This window comes from Macaca thibetana, chromosome 12 (assembly GCF_024542745.1).
Source record: "Macaca thibetana thibetana isolate TM-01 chromosome 12, ASM2454274v1, whole genome shotgun sequence".
NCBI classification, from domain to species: domain Eukaryota; kingdom Metazoa; phylum Chordata; class Mammalia; order Primates; family Cercopithecidae; genus Macaca; species Macaca thibetana.
Genome location: NC_065589.1, coordinates 26,578,772 through 26,600,526, shown reverse-complemented (window position 1 = coordinate 26,600,526; position 21,755 = coordinate 26,578,772). Strand labels below are relative to the sequence as shown.

General features: G+C 44.5%; 1 protein-coding gene across 2 annotated transcripts; it reads left to right on the top strand.

The window, feature by feature from the left end:
- The first annotated feature begins 46 nt into the window (after positions 1 to 46).
- On the top strand, positions 47 to 20,332 carry TMEM169 (transmembrane protein 169). 2 transcript variants are annotated; one of them, XM_050751299.1, is made up of 3 exons: positions 47 to 155; positions 14,753 to 15,145; positions 19,193 to 20,332. In XM_050751299.1, the coding sequence occupies exons 2-3, from the start codon at positions 14,875 to 14,877 to the stop codon at positions 19,813 to 19,815; spliced, it is 894 nt and encodes a 297-aa protein (XP_050607256.1). In that variant the 5' UTR covers positions 47 to 155; positions 14,753 to 14,874; the 3' UTR covers positions 19,816 to 20,332. The 2 variants fall into 2 exon arrangements, with proteins under 2 accessions (XP_050607256.1, XP_050607255.1); XM_050751298.1 differs by having other exon boundaries at positions 75 to 161.
- The last annotated feature ends 1,423 nt before the right edge of the window (positions 20,333 to 21,755 follow it).

Genomic DNA, 21,755 nt, shown 5'->3' with positions numbered 1-21,755 from the left:
ACGTGACAGCCAGGACCCCGCCCCCTCCCCTGCCCGGCCCTGCCCCGCCCCGCCCCTCGCCCCGCCCGCGCGCCGCGGCAAAGCCGCATCCTCCACGAGCAGAACAGCTCCTCGCCGGCTGTCCGCATCCTCCGCCAGCGTCGGTCCCTGGGCAGGTGTGGGTGAGACTCCTCGTTCGTTTTCTTAAATTTCGATGCCATTGGGGAGGGTGGAAGGGAAATGCAAAAAAAAAAAAAAAAAAAAAAGACCAGAAAGAAACCAGCGGGGTGTGCTCTATTTCAAAAATTCAATCCTCAAGGCTGAAGCTCTCACGATTAATTATAATTAAATTTCCAGTGCAGCTGGAAAAGGGCTGCAGCTCGGCGCCCTCGCTGCGCCCGCCTGCCAGGGTCGGACGTCGGCGATGCTGGGGCTCCAGGTGCTGTGTGCTGCTGGCTGGGAAGGGGAGAAAGGGCAGGCTTAGCTGAGGGGGAGAAATCCGACTTTTAGATCCTTTCATCCTTGGGGAGGGAGCCCGGGAGGAGAGAGTGAAGGAGAAGAGGAGATACGGTTGCAGTTTTCCACAGAACCAAGAGAATACACGATTTAAAAAATAAACTCAGGCCCACCCCTGTCTCACCTCCCACTCCCCACCCAAAAATCAAGGGGAAAGATCATCTTTACCAGATTTGAGACCTGATCCATTTCAGCTGGGCTGCATAGCAAGTCCAGAAGAGGATCTTTCATTGAAGGGTGTACGCTTCCTGCAAGATGCATCTATAGGTGTTTGAGATCATGTCCTGTAGTTGATTCCTTGTGCAGGAGGGTGAACCTGCTGAGGATGAGGGAAATTTCTCATCTGTGTTTTGGTGCCTAGTAACAGTGATTTATTATTCAGATCTGCTCCTTATTTTTCATCTCGCTTCCCGCTGTCAACCCACCAGTCAGATTACACCTGGACTGGCCTACTGAGACTTCACCATAAGAACTTGGCCAAATGTGCCAGTTGCCGTGGTCTTAACAATCCAGGTGGGATGCTATTTCTAAGGCTGTTGTCAGAGTGTTGCATTTTCCCCTGACAGGTATTAAAACGATATAAAGGCAAATAAATGCCATCATCCTTTTGTTGGACCTACCACCTAGGATTCAAAAGCCATTTGGAAATGGGTCTGGTTGACAGAGGAATCAGACATCACTTCCTCCATGAGGTCCCACCCACCAGCCAGGCTGCGGTTCTTGTTGGAAGCTACACTTCCCTGTTCCTCCATCCTCTTGTCCTTCTCTGATCTCTTTTTAGAAACACTTCTCCCTCTATCTTTGTTGCTGACAGATTCAAATCTACACTCATTAAAGAAAAGGATAAATCTCCTGGTTGCCATTTGCTAGATAGTTTATCCAGGAATCACTTACCTCTACTACTTAAGTCAGTTCTGTAGTTAGGACCAATTTTTCAAAATCACAACACCATCACCTCCTTTAAAACAAAGTAAATTCAAACAGGAAAGCTCAAAGTATTGTTGCAGAAAAATATACCTCTTCTTGGTTTGATCCCAATGACAAAGTATTTTTTTTTTTAAGGAAAAGAAATATTGATTCAGTTCTGAGGGGTAACTTATTCAAGAAAAGTCCAGGCTTTCTTGCTTGTGGGTGGGGACACTTTAAATTCTTTTAAATGATAACTTTACTGAAGATATAACTTAACATGATTTATGCCCTGACCTGGACCCATGGATTCTCAGAGGTGTGCCAGGGCAGGTCAGTGGGAATCTGGCTGTTCTGCAGCTTCCATGTGGCTGCCGAGTAGACTGAGAGTGGGATTCTGATGTCTTCCAGTGAAACAGGGACTGAGGGCTGCAAGCCAGTGATGCCCACTGAGGATGACAAGGTGCCATTCCTCAGCTGCAAGGAAGCTGCAGGATGAGCAGTCAGAAGGCGATTTTTCACAATCCAGGCAGAACCTGCGATTAAGAGAGCTTTGGGGTCTCTTCAAGTGATCTTTTGTTTAAAATTAGAGGCATGATCTCTGCCTCTGCCTCTGACCTCTGTCAGGGTTTGAAAGTCCACTAATCCACTAAGTTCCAGGCGAAAAGGCCTGGAAGCACAGCAATAGTTCTGTTGCTTGGACGCTCTTTGTTTCAGATTTTAATTCTGCCTCCAGTTGCGGCATCTCTTCCCAAGGCAACCACGCCATGCCGCATTGACCACTCCTTTGGTTGAATCAAATGCTGCTCTTCCCTGTGCTCTGTGTCACTGCCCTCTTTGTCCTAGGGAAAAAGGCATTCCTGTGACCAAGGTCCTCCCACACCCCCAAACCTCTCCCCATGGCTCTGTCATACCCCATTAGCAATGACTGCCTTCATCTTCCCACCCCTCCCCCACCCCATCTGCCTGGTAACTTTATTTTCTCCCCTCTGCAAAGCAGCTGCTAGCTCAGACTGACAGGGGCTTGTGGGATTCTCAACATTTAGACTTCCAGAATCTCAGTGCTGAAGGAATGTCAGTGAGGCATCTGGTCCTGCCCCCACCTCGAAGCAAAACTCCCTAGCAATTGTGCCGTAACGAGGCATATAAAGGAGCTTATTGATGTCTTTTTATTAAACTTCTCCTTAGTCTCAGGCTTTCACAGAAATAAGCTATTCCTGAGTTGCTACCACTTCACCCAGTCACTTAAAAAGATTTATCGAACATCTACTTGTTGGTCGTCTTCTATGGTACCACTTCATAGAGCTTAGAGTCTAGTAGAAGAGCTATGCAATACATAAGTAAAAGAAAAATAAATAATCACAAATGTTGGTAAGTCTTATACAGGAAACAAGCTGTTGTGATGAAGAATAATGAGAGGCAGAGCAGGGAGTCAAGTTTTTAGTTTGGTTGTCAAGAAGGGCTCAGAGGAGGAGACATTTGAACAAGGACTCAAAAAAAAAAAAAAAAAAACGGGCATAGGAAGAGGCAGGGGTGGAGTGGCAGAGCAGCAAAGTAGACAGCACTGAAGAAGACCTCAAGCATTTGGAAGCATTTGGTGCTCTTGAGGAATAAATATACAGCCAGTGTGATTGGAGCATAGTGTACCTCCTATGGTGGTATAGATGGAGTGGCAGGATCAGGAGGTCCTTAGGCCACATGGACTTCCACCTGTATAACAGTAGGAAGTTTCAGGAGGATTTTAAGCAGAAAACAGCCTGATTTTCTTTTTTATTTTTATTTTTATTTTTGACATGGATTCTCACTCTGTCTCCTAGGCTAGAATACAATGGCAGCGATCTCAGCTCACTGCAGCCTCTGCCTCCCAAGTTCAAGCAATTCTCCTGCTTCAGCCTCCCAAGAAGCTGGGATGACAGGCACGTGCTGCCACACCTGGCAATCTGATTTTCTTTATGTTTTAAAAAGATGTTTCTGGTTGAGTGCCATGGCTCATGCCTGGAATCCCAGCACTTTGGGAGGCTGAAGTGGGCAGATTACCTGAGGTCAGGAGTTTGAGACCAGCCTGGCCAACATGGTGAAACCCCATGTCTGCTAAAAATACAAAAATTAGCTGGGCGTGGTGGCACACACCTGTAATCCCATATACTTGGGAGACTGAGGCAGGCGAATCAGGCCGGGGAGGTGGGGGTTGCAGCGAGCCAAGATCATGCCACTGCACTCCAGCCTGGGTGACAGAGCGAGACTCTGTCTCAAAAAATTTAAAAAAAAAAATTAAGTAAAAGATGTTTCTTACTGCTGAGTGAGGAATTGATTGGAAGGCAGCAAGAGTGGAAGCTGGAAGATAGGAGCATTTTTTTTTAGAACCACAGTTAAGAGACAGTGGCCTCCTAGACCAGAGGAGAAGCAGTGGAGATGGGAAAGTTGGGTAGATGAATTTAAGAATTATCTGGGCCGGGAGTGGTGGCTCATGCCTGTAATCCTAGCACTTTGGGAGGCCAAGGTGGGCGGATCACCTGAGGTTGGGAGTTCGAGACCAGCCTGACCAACATGGAGAAACCCCATCTCTACTAAAAATACAAAATTAACTGGGCATGGCGGTGCATGCCTGTAATCCCAGCCTCTCAGAAGGCTGAGGCAGGAGAATTGCTTAAACCCGGGAGGCAGAGGTTGTGGTGAGCTGAGATCGTGCCATTGCACTCCAGCCAAGGCAACAAGAGTAAAACTCCATCTCAAAAAAAAAAAAAAAAAAAAAAAAAAAGAATTATCTGGATAGTTTTTTTCAAAAGTGGCTTAAAAGCAGTTATTCTAAGCATGAATTCTAGAGTATAAGCATGTTCTTAAAAACCTGTTTTCCCCCCTACAATGACCAAGAGTCCAGAGTTAATGGTTGCTTGAAGCTAACACTCTGTAATATCACATTTGTAATAATCTTTTTTTTTTTTTTCAGACAGAGTCTCGCTCTGTCACCCAGGGTGAAGTCACCCGCCTCCCAGGTTCAAGCAATTATCCTACCTCAGCCTCCAGAGTAGCTGGGATTACAGGTGTGTGCCACCATGCCTGGCTAATTTTTGTATTTTTTAGTAGAGGGGGTTTCACCATGTTGGCCAAGCTGGTCTCAAACTCCTAATCTCAAGCGATCCACCTGCCTCGGCCTCCCAAAGTGCTGGGATTACAGGCATGAGCCACCGTGACCAGCCTATTAATAATCTTTAGACTGGAAGTGGAAGTGGAAGATGGGCACAGCTTAACTTCCAGAGAAAAGAACAAAGTCCTCTCTCTCCTCTCAAGTCTATTTATTAAAGCCTTGGAAATTGGGTAAGATTTTCTTTTAACCTCTCTCTTATGAAATCTAAAAGGAAGGAGAGATGTTTAGAACCTGCTTCTCAGATCAAATACTAACAGCATAATAAAGTATACAAAAATGGGGAAGAGAATTAAGCTTTTCTTTCTTAACAGCTATTTATGTCATATTTCTGGTAAGGCGTTTTCTCTTCTCTGTCCTATCAAGTCAACAAATACATACTGTCTTTGTCCTATAAGTCCAGCCCTGGGGTTTTCCCGTTGGTGGTGAAGAAAAAGAGTAAGAGAGTTCCTGATCTCTAGAAGTTTGTTATCTACTTAGGAAGATGAATGAAAACTCATGATGCCATCTATAATCCATACAATGATATGAAATGCTGTGTAATTAAGTATTAAGAGTATGGTTCAGATGGCAAATGCTATTACATTGCATATAGAAGGAGGCCAAATAAAGGGAATAGAAACATATTTATGAAGTGTCAGTCATGTATTAGGCATTTTATACTGGGCCATTCATTGAATTCTCACCATACACCTGCAACACAGGGTTAGGGTGGGAGGAGAGGACGTGGGGGCTGGGGTAGTCACAGGAAAGGACGTGACTGAGTGAGTGTGTCTTGAGCCAGGCTTGAAAAAGGTGGAGAAATGTGACAAAGATGAATAAATCAACATAAGCAGATGTGTTGAGTAGTCATGTGGGAAAGGGAAGGGGAAAAACTGTTTCTGAATCCTAGGGTGGGGCGCAAATATGGAGAGCCTCAAACACCAGACAGGCCTTCAGAAAAATAAAAATATTGTTTTGTTTTGTTTCGTTTTGTTTTGTTTATTAATCAACATTAATATGGTAAAAAATGGTAGAGGAATGTCTTCTATTTTAGAATGACTTCCAGTTTACAGGAAGTAGTATGAAGGCTATATTCTGGCATATGGTGGTAGGAGAAATTCAAATGAACAAATTAACAAAAAGATTTCATAGGAATGACTAGCAGTACTTTGAGACTAATTATTATTAGGTATATGGAAATATGTCCTTCATATAGGAAATGGGTTCATCAAAGAACATTCTAGAAGTTTATAGATCTTTGGATAAATGTTGGCGAGTAGTATGGCACAATGAAAATAACATGGGCTTTGAAATTAGCAAAGTTGGGTGTGAGTTCCATCCCCACCACTTACTAGCTATGTAAGCTTGAGCAAATTTCTCCTCTAAATGGGAATAAAAACAGTACCTACTTCATTGGTTTGTTGTGAATATTGAACAATATGATTATTTTAAAGTACTTAGAGCACTTGGCACACAATAAACATCCAATAAGTTTCTGTTGTTACTATTATTAAGTCCAAGTGTCCTCGTCTGCAAAATAATACTTGCTTCATAAAATTGTTGTACCTAGGCCAGCATGGTGGCTCACACCTGTAATCCCAGCACTTTGGGAGGCCGAGGCAGATGGATCACTTGAGGTCAGGAGTTCAAGACTAGCCTGGCTAATATGGTGAAACCCCATCTGTACTAAAAGTACAAAAATTAGTTGGGCATGGTGGCACATGCTTATAGTCCCAGCTACTCAGGAGGCTGAGGCACAGAAATCGCTTAAACCTGGAGATGGAGGTTGCAGTGAGCTGAGATTACACAACTGCACTCCAGTCTGGGTGACCAAGCGAGACTGTGTCTCAAAAAAAAAAAAAAAAAAAAAAAAAAAAAAAAAAAAGATTTGTTGTACGTAGAACAATTGTGCAATATCTAGCACATAGTGTTACTTAATACGTATTTACTGAAGCTGGGCACAGTGGCACATGACAGTAGTCTCAGCTACTCAGGAGGCTGAGGTGGGAGGATTACTTGAGCCTAGGAGTTCAAGTCAATCCTGGGCAACATAGAAATACCCTATCTCTAAAAATAAATGAATACATAAATACTTTTTGAATGTGTAATTAAGTGAGATAATGCCTGAACTATATAATCAATTAACACAGAACCTACCAAATTATACAGTCAGTAAACCCCACAAATGTTGTGGAGTTTCCTTCTTCATCCCTTTCTCCTGTCCTTTCCCCCTTTTCCTTTCCTCTTAGTAACACTGAGAGGTTGTCTGCTGTAAATAAACATGAGTTTGGTTTGAACATGCTTTGCTAAAATGATGGGAATTCAATTAGAAAATATTTGCCAGGCTATTGGAGATACAGTCTTGAGATCTAGATTTGGGTGTTCTTGGTATAGCAGTGGTCCTACAGCTGTGTGCAGGAAGGCTGTATATTTCAACAAGAGGAACAGAGTGTGTTATTGAGAATAGAGGACAATGAATTAAGAATCGGGCCTACAAAATACTGGCAATTATGGGTTGGAGAAGGCAGATAAGGGAGCAAAAGAGACAGAAGGAAGGTTTGAGAGGTAAAAGAGAGAGTAGAAAGTTAAAGGAGGTGAGGGAAGGTTCAAGAAAGATTTGGAAATTAGTGGAATTAACAGCACTGGTGTGACAAGGAGAGTAAGAATGGCGAAGTGGTCACTGTGATCCCATCAGGCACTTTCAAGACTGTTCCTCACCGAAATGAGTGGATCTGTCATCAAATGAAGGAGAAATAGGGTTTTCGACAGCAAACAACAAAACCAAAAACCCAAAAACCATCAGCTGCTCACTGCAGCTACTACAACTTGACTACTTCTAGTTTTTTATTTTCATTATATTTTATTTTATTTATTTTACTTTTGAGACAGAGTCTCACTCTCTCACCCAGGCTGGAGTGCAGTGGCACGATCTCAGCTCACTGCAACCTCTACCTCCCAGGTTCAAGCGATTCTCCTGTCTCAGCCTCCTGAGTAGCTGAGATTACAGGCATGCGCCACCACACCCAGCTACTTTTTGTATTTTTAATAGAGACAGGGTTTCACCATGTTGGCCAGGTCTTGAATTCCTGACTGCAAGTGATCCACCCATCTTGGCCTTCCAAAATGCTGGGATTAGAGGCGTGAGCCGCCACACCCCGCCTTGACTTCTAACTCTCAGTGGGGAAATCTTGGACTTTAGAGTTATGCAAGTATAGAGTTAAACCCAAGTTCTCTCACTGCTATATTTAACATGTTGAACCTAATAGGTCAAGTGAGGAAAATAAGACCTACCCGTCAAGCTTGTTGAGACATGCAAGTAAGGTAACGTCTATAAAGAGTTTACCTTACAGCCTGACACCTAAGGCTTGAAACATGCTAATTTCCTGGCCTAAATCATCTTTGCAAGTGATTTGCATGTGCATATGTGTGTGTGTGTACGGAGGTTGGGAGTGGGGAGAAAAAGAGGGCAGAAGATTGCAGGAGGAACTGGATATGAGTGGCTATAAACTATTTGATAGAAAAGCTTGGTGGAGAAAAAAATGGGATATCAGATAGAGTAAAGTGGCAAGGTAAAGTTATTTTTTTCTAGATAAGGAACTCTGAGTTTGTTTGAAGGCAAAGGGGAAAGAGCCAGTAGAAGGAAGTTGGAGCTATTGGAGAAGGAGGAAATCAAAGATGAGGAAGAGATGGGATCAAGAGTCAAGTCAGGGTGGTCAAAGAAAATACCTGTTTTCAGACCACTCACACTGGGGGAAGCCAGCCACTTTCATGAGGACACTCAGGTGGACCATGGAGAGGCCCACGTGGAGAGAAACTGAGTCAGCATTATGTGAGTGAACCATCTTGGAAGCAGATCTAGCCTCATTCAAGCCTTCAGATCACTGCAGCCCTGACATCTTTAGAGATCTTGAAACAAAACCAGCGACTCAGAGTAACTATTTATAGGAATCCCACAGAATTTTTGAGAAAATTCTGTTCACAGAACACTAAAAGGTTCAGAAACCATACAAAACAAAAACAAAACAAAAGGCTTTTGGACCTCCAAATTCTATAGGCAGGAAGCAGGTAGAGAAGACTACTCACCACCCAGCTAAGGCACTCCCAGTTTCTTGACACACATAATTGTGTGAGATAATAACTTTTTTATTGTTTTAAACCTTTACTTTTTGGGTTATTTGTTGCATGACAACAGATAACTCATATTCTAGTACTGAGACATCTGATATCATTCCAGCCTTGCAGGAACAATAAAAAATACCCCCAAATTTAGGAAAACACTGTTTTTTCAGTATTCGTGATAACAAGTAGTCACCAGAACTGGTTTTAAACATGTTAAATCAACAACTGCCTAAGTGAGCACGTTTTTGAAAGCCAACATCAGAGTGCCAGACCCTGATTGGCCAAAAGTCAACTCACACTAGTGTGAAAGTCAGCCAAACAGGGACAGAGTCACTCACCTGATTGACTTTCAGAAACAAAGGACTGACTGATGGGTTAATTTCCAAAAACAACTTTGCTGAGTGCTATGGTATGGTTTGTGTTCTCCCAAAATCCATATGTTGAAATCTTAGCCCCCAAGGTCATGGCTTTAGGTGAGGCTTTAGGTCATGAAGGTGGAGTCCTCAGGAATGGGATTAGTACCCCCATAAAAGAGACCCAGAGGCTGGACTCAGTGGCTCACGCCTGTAATCCCAGCACTTTGGAAGGCCAAGGCGGGCAGATCATGAGGTCAGAAGTTTGAGACCAGCCTGGCCAATATGGTGAAACCCCATCTTTACTAAAAATACAAAAATTAGCCAGGCGTGGTGGCGGGCGCCTGTAGTCTCAGCTAATTGGGAGGCTGAGGCAGAAGAATCACTTGAACTCGGGAGGCAGAGGTTGCAGTGAGCTGAGATTGCCCCACTGTACTCCAGCCTAGGTGACAGAGTGAGACACCCTCTCAAAAAAAAAAAAAAAAAAAAGAGGCCCAGAGAGCTAGTCAGCTCCTCCTTCAACCAGGTAAAAACACAGTCAGAAGTCACCCTCTATGAACCAGAAAGTGAGCCCTTAACCAAACCCCTAACCTTGATCTTGGACTTTTTGCTCCCAGAACTGTACAAAATAAATCTTTGTTGTTTATAAGTCATCTAGTCTACGGTATTTTCTTAATGGCCACTCAAATGGACTAAGACGCTGAGGGAGATTGTTGTTAATCAATTGAACAGGTTTAAAACTGGTTCTACTGTCTACTTTTTACCATGACTACAAAACAATCCATCTTTTCCTAAGTTTGTGGGAATATTTTGTAGTCTCAAAGGATAATGTTCTAATTGTAGGGAGATGAGGAAATCATGTTTCAAGGTAAATCAAGGACAGTGTCTCTGTCCTGTGACTACTGTGAGTAGACATTGGCTGGGCACCTTTCTAAAATGAGCTGTGCCTGAGGCAAAAAATAGCCCCCTAATGTGAATGGCCAGGAGCTCACCAACCTTTACATTTCATATTTCTTATCTAAGGTTTTAATGGGATGTTCAAAAGTCATCTCTCTTTTTGCCTCCGATAGGATTGTCCCTCTCCGCCATCAGCTGACAAGATGATCACGTTTATCTTTTATATCCCCAAGAGACTCCAAAGCTTCTCTTAGCTACTATTTTCTATATTAGTCTGTCCCTGGGCTCAGGAAGCTCTTCCTGTTATCTAACATTGGCCTCTCCCATTGTGCCCAACCAAATCAAGAGTGTCGAACACCATAGCTTTTTTATGTTTTTTTAAATTAAATTTAAAAATTTTTTTTGAGTGATTCACCTGCCTTGATCTCCCAAAGTGCTGGGATTAGAGGCATGAGCCACCGCACCCGGCTACCTTTTTTTGTTTGTAAGGCCCATTAATAAGGGTCATGATCTCCATGCATGTGTTCACTTTGCCCTGCCACATCTTCCTAGAGCACTATCCCCTCAACAAAGAGAGAGGAAAAGGGAACGAGAAGTATGAGATTTGCAACTTGCCTTCTCACATATACTCTTTAACATTTCTGTCTCCCTTCTGAACATCTAGGCACATCTTCAAAGAAGGAGTAAGGAGTACAGAACATAAACCTTCTCCCAGCTCAGAAGTTCTGGTCCTTTAATCTCCTCAGGGTCTCAACCCCTAGTATGAAAACTTACACTGTATAGAAGGGCCAAGGAAACTACAGAGAAAAACAGAAGATCTAAGTAGGAAAACACAGTGGATTAGGGTGGCCTCCCAAGGTGTGATCATTGCATCCTTCAAGTAGGTACAAAGTGGTTTGTTCAGAGGTCGTTCCTACCATAGAATTACCATGATGCAGCTTTCTGAGTGTCAGTTTACAAGAGGACTTGATCAGGGAAAACATTTTTGTATTAAACATTCTACTTAGAGAGTAGAATGAGAAATGTGTATATATACACATTTGTGTATATATACATATGTATAAGTACATATATAGATATACATATATATGTATATCCTGGAACTTAAAGTAATAATAAAAAGTGTGTGTGTGTACATACATATACATATACATATACATATACATATACATATATTTAACAACAAAACCTGAAAATCTTCACCTGGGGGTGGATCGCGTTCAGCCTCCACATTCAGTTTCCTGTGGGTAGAGGTCCGCTGTCCTCTGTGTTGAGGCCACTTTGGTAGAAGAGCCCTGGTCGAGTTCATCATTGCCCAAGGCCTGCTCAGCATTCTAACGGTTGGATTACATGTCCTCGGGAGCTATTTACCTTCGGAGGGCTGTCTCCCCTGCTTCTCTCTGTGTACATCTTTGTACTTTTAGACGCCTCAGCCAAATTAGTCTCCTGGTCCAGAAAGCTCCATGTATAAGAATTTAAAGATAATTGCGCTCATTCTGCCCACAGTACACCCCCCAGGCAAAGTCAGGCAGTGAGGATGTAGTGAAACCTGCCCATTTCTTCCTGTGGATCCTACCACTAAGATTCCCAATTCTGTCGCTGGGTGCCTGATTTATTCCAGGCATTGGGTTAAGTGCCCAGGTATAAAGTTAATTTAGATGCAACACCTGCCAATCCAACAGAAAGACAAAGAAAATTAACAGAGGGGCCGGGCGCCGTGGCTCATGCCTGTAATCCCAGCACTTTCGGAGGCCGAGGCGGGCAGATCACGAGGTCAGGAGATCGAGACCATCCTGGCTAATACGGTGAAACCTCGTCTCTACTAAAAATATAAAACATTAGCAGGGCGCGCGGGCGCCCATAGTCCCAGCTACTCAGGAGGCTGAGGCAGGAGAATGGCGTGAACCCGGGAGGCGGAACTTGCAGTGAGCCTAGATAGCGCCACTGCAGTCCAGCCTGGGTGAAAGAGCGAGACTTCCGTCTCAAAGAAAAAAAAAAAAAGGAAAAGAAAATTAACAGAGGACAGAGGAAATACTGGGTGAGAGAGCAGCAGAGGAGAGCTCCCCTGCCTGGAGGGAGAGAAAAAGCCATTCCATTGGGCTTAAAATTCACCTAAATTTTAGAAACATTGAAATGAGAAAAAAAATATGTATTTTGGCATTTGAAGAGATATGATATACAGTCCTTCCTGTCACATGGTAATTACCAAAGATATATAATTTTTAGACATGGGATTTGCTTCAAAATGAATGGAGCCTAGTGGAATCCTAGAGCCTAGTGAAATTTTTGTTTCTTTCTTCTCTCCACTGCCCCACTCCCATCCACTGGGCCAGTCCACTAGACACTGGGAACATTTGAATACACATGAGAGGAGAAGAAGCTTTATTATTGGGAATAAAGGGATGGCAAATGGTGTACATGTGGCAAGAAAGGAAAAGCTCAGAGAGCACTGAAATACAGTGAGGGATTTGGGAGTTGGGAACAAAAGTAACAGCCAGTAACCTGGAGTTGCTGAAGAGTGTACAGCCTCGAGGAGTGTGGGGCAGCAGGGTTGTGAGTAGAAGCTTGCTATTCTCAATAATATGCACAGTTATTTGAAAAGTGGGGAATTTTTTGGTAAATAGCTTGGAAACTTTTTATATCCATATGGGGTGCCACTATAGTTCCTATGCTATTTTTCACAGTATAAATGCCAATAATATTGCATAACAGCAGGAACATTTGCCTCTTTCACTAGGATTAAAACTGGGTATGTTAAAAGTGTATGACAGTATTCTAGCTAATAAATGACGAAGTGAGAGAAATGGAATAGCATCATTCTGTAACCCCTAATGATTTAATGGGTATAGTCAATGGCCATAAATGGGCTATTAACTTCACAAAAAGAGTCAACCAGGCATTAGGGGACTTCTAATGGAAGTACAAAACACCACCTCTAAAGTTGTCTTGCCAAACAAAACAAACCATCAACCAAAAAAATTTCAACATGAAATTGATCAAGACTTTCTTTTTTTTTTTTTTTTTTTTTTTTTTTTTTTTTTGAGACGGAGTCTGGCTCTGTCACCCAGGCTGGAATGCAGTGGCGCGATCTCGGCTCACTGCAAGCTCCGCCTCCCGGGTTTACGCCATTCTCCTGCCTCAGCCTCCCGAGTAGCTGGGACTACAGGCGCCCGCCACCTCGCCCGGCTAGTTTTTTGTATTTTTTAGTAGAGATGGGGTTTCACCGTGTTAGCCAGGATGGTCTCGATCTCCTGACCTTGTGATCCGCCCGTCTAGGCCTCCCAAAGTGCTGGGATTACAGGCTTGAGCCACCGCGCCCGGCCAAGACTTTCTATGTAACTATCAACTCATAACACAGAGTTCAGAGGCATATGCTGTGGGGATGCAATCAGCAAAAACCAGACTATGAGAATCTGCACGATAAATGACCTGCTTTCTTTAACAAATAAGTTACCAGGAAAAATAATGAAGGACAGGTATATAGACCTGCGCTGTCCAGAACAGAAAGTGGAGAGACAATGTTATTTTAAGGGTGAAAGTGAAGCCTCTCCACTGCTCTTGCAGCATGTGATAGGACAAATCCCAGCAACTTTTTGAAATTGTGGGCTGACAAGAAGCCAGGAGACAGATTTCCTTTACAGAATAGCAAGGTAGACATGGTTGGTGAGGTTGTACCATCTGTGAGTGGCTTGCTTAATGTTATATTTATCCATTTGAGTATAGTTTTAATGTATGACTCAATAGCCAGAAGTCTGGAGTACTGGTCCCAGCCACCTGTGGTTTTTTCTTTTCTTTTTTCTTTCTTCCTTTGACAGAGTCTCACTCCGTCTTCCAGACTGGAGTGCAGTGGCATGATCTCGGCTCACTGCAACCTCCACTGCTCCCACCCCCACACCAGGCTCAAGCAATTTTCCTGCCTCAGTCTCCCAAGTAGTGGGATTACAGGCACCCACCACTGTGCCCGGCTAATTTTTGTATTTTTAGTAGAGACGGGGTTTTGCCATGTTGGCCAGGCTGGTCTCGAACTCCTGACCTCAGGTGATCCACCCGCTTCAACCTCCCAAAGTGCTGAGATTACAGGGGTGAGCCACCACGCCTGGCCTACCTGTGATTCTTAACTCTCATTTACTGGTAAGGCTTCCTCACCCAACTTCCTTATACTCTGCATGCTCCAACTAGAGGCTGATTTCTACACAAAAATCGGTAACACAAACAGACTATGCTAACTACTTAATGTATGTAAAAAAAAAAATAATTGTTGACTTTCATATGAATAAGGAAAATGCAAATTATGACAACAATGAGATATAGTATTCCTTCACATGGATTTTGCCAAATATTATATGTTTGTATAAATGATGAAAATATTGCTGTAGCAAAAGTTTATTCACGGCCGGGCGCGGTGGCTCAAGCCTGTAATCCCAGCACTTTGGGAGGCCGAGGCGGGCGGATCACAAGGTCAGGAGATCGAGACCACAGTGAAACCCCATCTCTACTAAAAATACAAAAAATTAGCCGGGCGCGGTGGCGGGCGCCTGTAGTCCCAGCTACTCAGGAGGCTGAGGCAGGAGAATGGCGGGAACCCGGGAGGCGGAGCTTGCAGTGAGCCGAGATCGCGCCACTGCACTCCAGCCTGGGCAACAGCGTGAGACTCCGTCTCAAAAAAAAAAAAAAAAAAAAAAAAAAAAAAGTTTATTCACTATCTATTGTAAGAGATTTCTATTGCACTCCCAAAATAAAGTGTTGCAAGAAGTAAAGGGAGAGGAAGGCTTCTGCCAAGTTGAGGATCCTTTCCCACATTCCTGTCCATCTCACCCCATTTGCTTCCTGTTGATGGCTTTGCTTTCCTATCTTTCAGGTGGAATGCATCCTTGGGACATGCATAGCCCCATCTAGGAAGAAGCTCTGTGATGTGTGAACTGTGAGTTTGCTCAAAGAAGTCCAACTCTTTATAATACATAGGTAGACGTCAGGGCTGGGATGGAAGAGCCAGCAGCAGTAGAAGGCCAGGTCCAGCTCCCAAGCCCCCACCAGGGCTCTCTCAGGAAGGCTGTGGCTGCTGCCCTGGCGCTGGATGGCGAATCCACAATAGGGCGCAGGAAAAAGAAGAGGAAAGAGTCACGCCCAGAATCCATCATCATCTACCGCTCAGACAACGAGAAAACAGACGAGGAGCCCAGTGAATCAGAAGGTGGAGATCGGCCAAAAGAGGAGGAGGGAGATGATTTCCTAGACTACCCTGTGGATGATGGTAAGTCTCTCTAGCCCACGTGTTTAAAGCCATGAGAAGGAAACCAAAAGGGCATCTTCCAGAACAGACAGGCGTATGCTTACTGACCTATTTCTTCTTGGTGATACATTTCTTCTTGCAATATTACCATCTTTTATTTATTTATTTTGAGACAGAGTCTTGCTCTGTCACCCAGGCTGGAGTGCAGTGGCGTGGTGTCGGCTCACTGCAACTTCCACCTCCTGGGTTCAAGCGATTCTCCTGTCTCAGCCTCCTGAGTAGCTGGGACTACAGGCATGCTCCACCATGCCCTGCTAATTTTTGTATTTTTAGTAGAGACTGGGTTTCACCATGTTGTCCAGGTTGGTCTCGAACTCCTGGCCTCAATTGATCCACCCGCCTCAGCCTCCCAAAGCACTGGGATTATAGGATGAGCCACTGCGCCTGGCGCAATATTACAGTCTTCATTCAACAAATGGTATTTACTGAGCACCTATTACATTTTTTCTAGATAGTACAGAAATCTCCACCCTTTCAGAATTCCTAATGTAATGGAAGAGGCTGATTTATACACAAAAATTGGTAACACAAGCAGACTATGCTAACTACTTAATGTATATAAAATAATAATTGTTGACTTTCATATAAATAAAGAAAATTATGAGAAAATTTGCCATAAGAAAATCATATGGCAAATGATGACAACAATGAGATATAGTATTCCTTCCCATGTAGGCTTGCCAAAAATTGGGTAAACTATGAATACATCAATATGAGAAAATGGATATACTTCATGCACCTTAGTGAAAGTGGAAACTGCCTCAACTACTTTGTGGAGGAAACTTGTCAACATTTATTAAATATTTAGTAAAATTCACAGTTCAAAACATGCATACCTCATGACCCAGAAATTATCAATATCTACTCCATGAAACTTGTGCCCATGTTATCCTTGTATAAGGAGGCATGTATACGAATATTTGTTGCAGCTAATGCAACTATGATGTATTTGTATTAAGAATTATTGTGGAGGCTGGGCACGGTGGCTCACACCTATAATCCCAGCACTTTGGGAGGCCAAGGCAGGCAGATCACGTGGGGTCAGGACTTTGAGACCAACAACAGGAGTTTGAGACTGGCCAACACGGTGAGACCCCATCTCTACTAAAATACAAAAATTAGCCAGGTGTGCTGGGGCATGCCTGAGGTCCCAGCTACTTCGAAGGCTGAGGCACAAGAATTGTTTTAACCTGGGAGATGGAGAATGTGTGTTTGTAGAATGTGGAGGTTGCAGCAAGCCAAAATCCTGCCACTGCACTCCAGCCTGGGTGACAGAGCAAGCCTGCATCTCAAAAAAATAATAATAATTATTATTGTGCAGCTGTAGAGAGATGAGGCAGATCTACTTGTGTAGATGGATAGATCTCTAAGACATATGCTCACAGTGAATAAGATAAGCAATTTCCCTGCTCTTCTGCAGTTGACCTTCAGGGAAAGACAGACAATGAACAAGTCAACAAATAAAAGATACTTTTTCAGGTAGTGGTATGAGTTCCGAAGATGACAAAACCACGCTGATGGGAAGATGAGTACTGGTGGAGGGTGGAAGGTGGTGGGGGAGAGATTGCATGGTTGTGAAAGCTTTCTCTGAGGAGGTAACATTTGAATTGATCCAAATGACATGAGGGAGCCACCGCGAAAAGTTCTAGGGCAGAGTTTTTGGAGGAGGCGGCACAGCAAGGGCAAAGCCCCTGAGGTGAGAGCAGCTTTGACCTGTTTATGGAAAGGAGTTATTTCAGTGTAGGGAGTATAGGGAATAAGCGGGAGGATGGTGAGAGGAGGACAGGTAGGTGGACAGGGGATGGATCCTGGTGACCCTTGCAGGTCTTGGCAAAGAGTTTGGGATTTGTTCCAGGTGCAAGAGGAAGGCAATGGAGGACTTTTAAGCAAAGAGACATCATCTCGTTTATATTTGTAAAAGATCACTCTGGCTTCTCTATAAAGAATGAATTATAAGGGTTAAGACTGGATGCTGATGGGAGACTATTATGTCCCTGCAGCCACAGTAGCACTAATGGAGAAGTTCGGGTGATAGCAGGAGAAAGCTGGATTCAGGATGCAATCTGAACTTGCTGATTGACCAGAGGCAGGGAGTGAGGGAAAGAGGGGAATCAATAATGACTCCTGGGTGATTGACAGGAATGACAGAGAGGATAGATGGTGGTGTTTACCGTGATGAAGACTGGGAAAAGATGGGGCTTGGGGGACTGCACATTCCTTTTCTCTGGGTAAGCAGAGTTCCTGCCACTATCCAGGGCCCTGCTCTTTAAGTGACTTCGTCTTATCTCTCAGCTGTGGGGCAAGGAGGCCACAGGGCCCAAGGTCCATGCCTGCCTAAAGCCTGTATTTTCCCATCCCCACCCAGACTTCTAGGGTGGCCAGAAGATGGCTATTTGGTTCTGTGTGGGTGTGTCATGTATGTGTGTGTATGTGTGGTGTGCGGTGTGGGTGTGGTGCATGTGGAGGTGTGTGGGCTGTTTGTGTGTGTTGTATGGTATGTGTGTGATGTGTGGTGTGTTGTGTGTGTGGATGGGTGTGGGTGGTGTGGTATGGGGGAGTATATGGTGTATGTATGTGTGGGTGGTATGTGTGTGGTGTGTGTATGTGTATGGTATGTGTGGTATGGTATGTATGGGTATGTGGTGTGTGTGTAGAATGTGTATATTATGTGGTGTGTGCCTATGGCATGTGGGTGGGTATGTGTAGTGCGTATATGTGGAATGTGTGGGGGGTAGCATTTGTGTGCATGTATGGTGTGTGTATGTGTGGTGTGTGTGATGTGTCTATGTGTGTGTGGGGTGTGTGTGGTGTGTGATGTGTGTATGTTGTGTGTATGTGTGGTATGTATGGGTATGTGGTGTGTATATGGCATGTGTATGTATGTGTTGTATGTGGCAGGTGTGGGGAGGTTGTGTGTGGCATGTGTGTGGTGTATGTGTTATGTATGGTGTTTGGGGTATGTGGTGTGTGTATGGGGTATGTATGTGGTATGTGTATGTGACGTGCATGGTGTGTTGTGTGTATGGGACAGTGTCGTGTGTATGGGAGATGGCATGTGTGTGTGTGTATGGTGTGTATGTAGTATGTGAGAGGGTGTATGTGTATGGTATATGTGGGATGCATGTGTGTGTGCGTGCAGCCCCTAGATGTGATGGCTGGATCAGGCATGTGAGGGGCCCCCTCTCAGAAAGCACAGAACTAGGCATGATAAGGGAAGGTGGTGGCTGTCCATCAGTCCAGTGCACACACATGCAGTCTTGACAGAGTAGCTGATACACAGGAACAGTATCTTCACAGCACCAGTTACCTAGAAATAGGATCATCATTTGCATCATGTCTGTATCAAAGTTCCTCACACTCCTCCATGCCACAGAGATTGTGCCAAGATTGAGGCCCCCAAAAGCAGAGAGAGTACATGAAAAACAAGCTTAACATGCCTCACAATTTTATCAGGGCCCAGGCACAAGGAGTGTGAGTTCACGTGGGAGCAATAACACCAGTGGTCGCCTTCCCAAGGGAGACCCACTCAGTCCTCCATTGAATCACTGACTCAGGACTGTGCCAGATGCTGTAAAAAAGGCTACTCTTGTCCTCATGCCCAGCCTGGGAGGGTGCGACATGGAGATGCAATGCCCACTCTTCTGATCTTGACTCTCACCTCCTTTGTTTTTTTTTTTTTTTTTTTTTTTTTTTTTGAGACGGAGTCTGGCTCTGTCGCCCAGGCTGGAGTGCAGTGGCCGGATCTCAGCTCACTGCAAGCTCCGCCTCCCGGGTTCACGCCATTCTCCTGGCTCAGCCTCCCGAGTAGCTGGGACTACAGGCGCCCGCCACCTCGCCCGGCTAGTTTTTTTTTTTTGTATTTTAGTAGAGACGGGGTTTCACCGTGTTAGCCAGGATGGTCTCAATCTCCTGACCTCGTGATCCGCCCGTCTCGGCCTCCCAAAGTGCTGGGATTACAGGCTTGAGCCACCGCGCCCGGCCGACTCTCACCTCCTTTGTACCCTGCAGATATGTGGAACCTGCCTCTGGACAGCCGCTATGTCACCTTAACTGGGACCATCACACGAGGGAAGAAAAAGGGTCAGATGGTGGACATCCATGTCACATTGACAGAGAAAGAGCTGCAGGAACTGACCAAGCCTAAAGAGTCATCAAGGGAAACGACGCCTGAAGGAAGAATGGCCTGCCAGGTGGGAGCCGACCGTGGGCCCCATGTGGTCCTCTGGACGCTGGTCTGCCTGCCTGTGGTTTTCATCCTCTCTTTTGTTGTCTCTTTCTACTATGGCACTATCACCTGGTACAACATCTTCCTCGTGTATAATGAGGAAAGGACTTTCTGGCACAAGATCTCGTATTGCCCCTGCCTCATTCTCTTCTATCCAGTGCTCATCATGGCCATGGCTTCCTCCCTGGGCCTTTACGCCGCTGTGGTCCAGCTCTCATGGTCCTGGGGAGCATGGTGGCAAGCTGCCCGGGACATGGAGAAAGGCTTCTGTGGCTGGCTCTGCAGCAAGCTGGGTCTAGAGGACTGTTCTCCCTACAGCATTGTAGAGTTGCTTGAATCCGACAATATCTCAAGCACTCTCTCCAACAAGGACCCCATCCAAGAGGTAGAAACCTCCACGGTCTAAACTCCCAACAACTTACTTCCTCCTCTGGCCCCAGTAGCCTATATATCATCTTACAATTCCAGCAGATTCTTTCTTTAAATTACCCCCTGCTCTCTGCAGTTCTTCTGGGAAACCATAGTCCATACTGATCAGTTTTATCATCTTGAGGGTTCCAGGAGGGCAGGGAACAGACGAGCAATTGTGCCAAAGCAGTTCATCCAATGGACAAACTCTTCTTGATTCCCTGCCCTAAAATCACCATTTATCTAGGACAACGGAATTCTCCGGTGTGTCATTTTGGGAGCCTGAAGGTGTTACCGGTGCCTAGAACTGAGGGGAGTATGTGACTAAATGTGTCAGGGAGAATAAAGAACCTCAGGGGTAACCACATCCACCAAGATAATAGACAGGGATGGAGTGAGACATTTAGGAAGCTGGGCTACCACAGTGTAGCAGAAGGTAAACATTTGTGTGCATCATTTAGATTTAGATTGAGCTGCATAGAATTAAAACCCTAAAATATCAGTGGCTTAAACAAGATAGAAGTGTATTTCTTTCTTGTACAGAAGTCTGGAGGCAGACTATCCTGGGACCCTGTGAAGTAATCCAGGTCCCAGGCTTCTTCTATTTCTCTACCATTAGTAGGATGTGACCCTTCTTACCCTTATCCTCAACATCCAGTGCTGATTACATCTTCAGCCATCACATCCATGTTTCTGATAAAATAGAGGAAAGGGCAGAGAAGCACACACCCTTCCTGTTCAAGGAGACTTCCCAGAAGTCCCACTCAATTCTTCTTATATCTCATTGGCAAGACCTCAGTCACATGATCTCATGAGCAAAAGAGGCTGGAAATGTAGTTGTTGGGCTGGGTAGCTATATTCTCAGCTAAATATTGGGTTCACACTAATTGAAGAGAAAAAGGAAGAATGGTTATTTGTTTTATGTTTTGTTTTGTTTTGCTTTTTGAGACGGAGTCTTACTCTGTTGCCAAGGCTGGAGTGCAGTGGCACTATCTCGGCTCACTGCAACCTTTGCCTCCCGGGTTCAAGTGATTCTTGTGCCTTGGCCTCCTGAGTAGCTGGGATTACAGGCGCATGCCATCAAGCCCGGCTAAGTTTTGTATTTTTTTTTTTTTTTTTTTTTTTTTTTGAGACGGAGTCTCGCTCTGCCGCCCAGGCTGGAGTGCAGTGGCCGGATCTCAGCTCACTGCAAGCTCCGCCTCCCGGGTTCACGCCATTCTCCTGCCTCAGCCTCCCAAGTAGCTGGGACTACAGGCGCCCGCCACTTCGCCCGGCTATTTTTTTTTTGTATTTTTTAGTAGAGACGGGGTTTCACCGTGTTAGCCAGGATGGTCTCGATCTCCTGACCTCGTGATCCGCCCGTCTCGGCCTCCCAAAGTGCTGGGATTACAGGCTTGAGCCACCGCGCCCGGCAGTTTTGTATTTTTTTTAAGTAGAGATGGGGTTTCACCATGTTGCCAAGGCTGGTCTTGAACTCCTGACCTCAGGTGATCCGCCTGCCTTGGCCTCCCAAAGTGCTGGGATTATAGGAAAGAATGGTTATTTTGGTAGGCAAGTCAGAATGTTTGCCTCACAATGATCATTTAAATACATTCAGAACCCCAAACTGCTAATATGGTTTTATTTATTTATTTATTCATTCATTTGTTTATTCATTTATTTATTTAGGCCTGAATCTTACACAGAGAATTTATATATAGATATTAGCTACATATACTTCGAATATGCTATACATAGATATTAGCACCTCATATACTTTGCAATTAAGCTTCTGTAATGTCATGTGATTTGTTTTTGGAAAGGAATAGTGGACAGGAGAGTACAATTTATAATAGTAGCATAACTCTTTGTCCTGGTGGTGGAGGTGGGACGAAGTGGTATTATTTAACCTAGATTAAAGACCAGCAAGGGAGGAATTGCATCTGCCAAAGTTTCTTC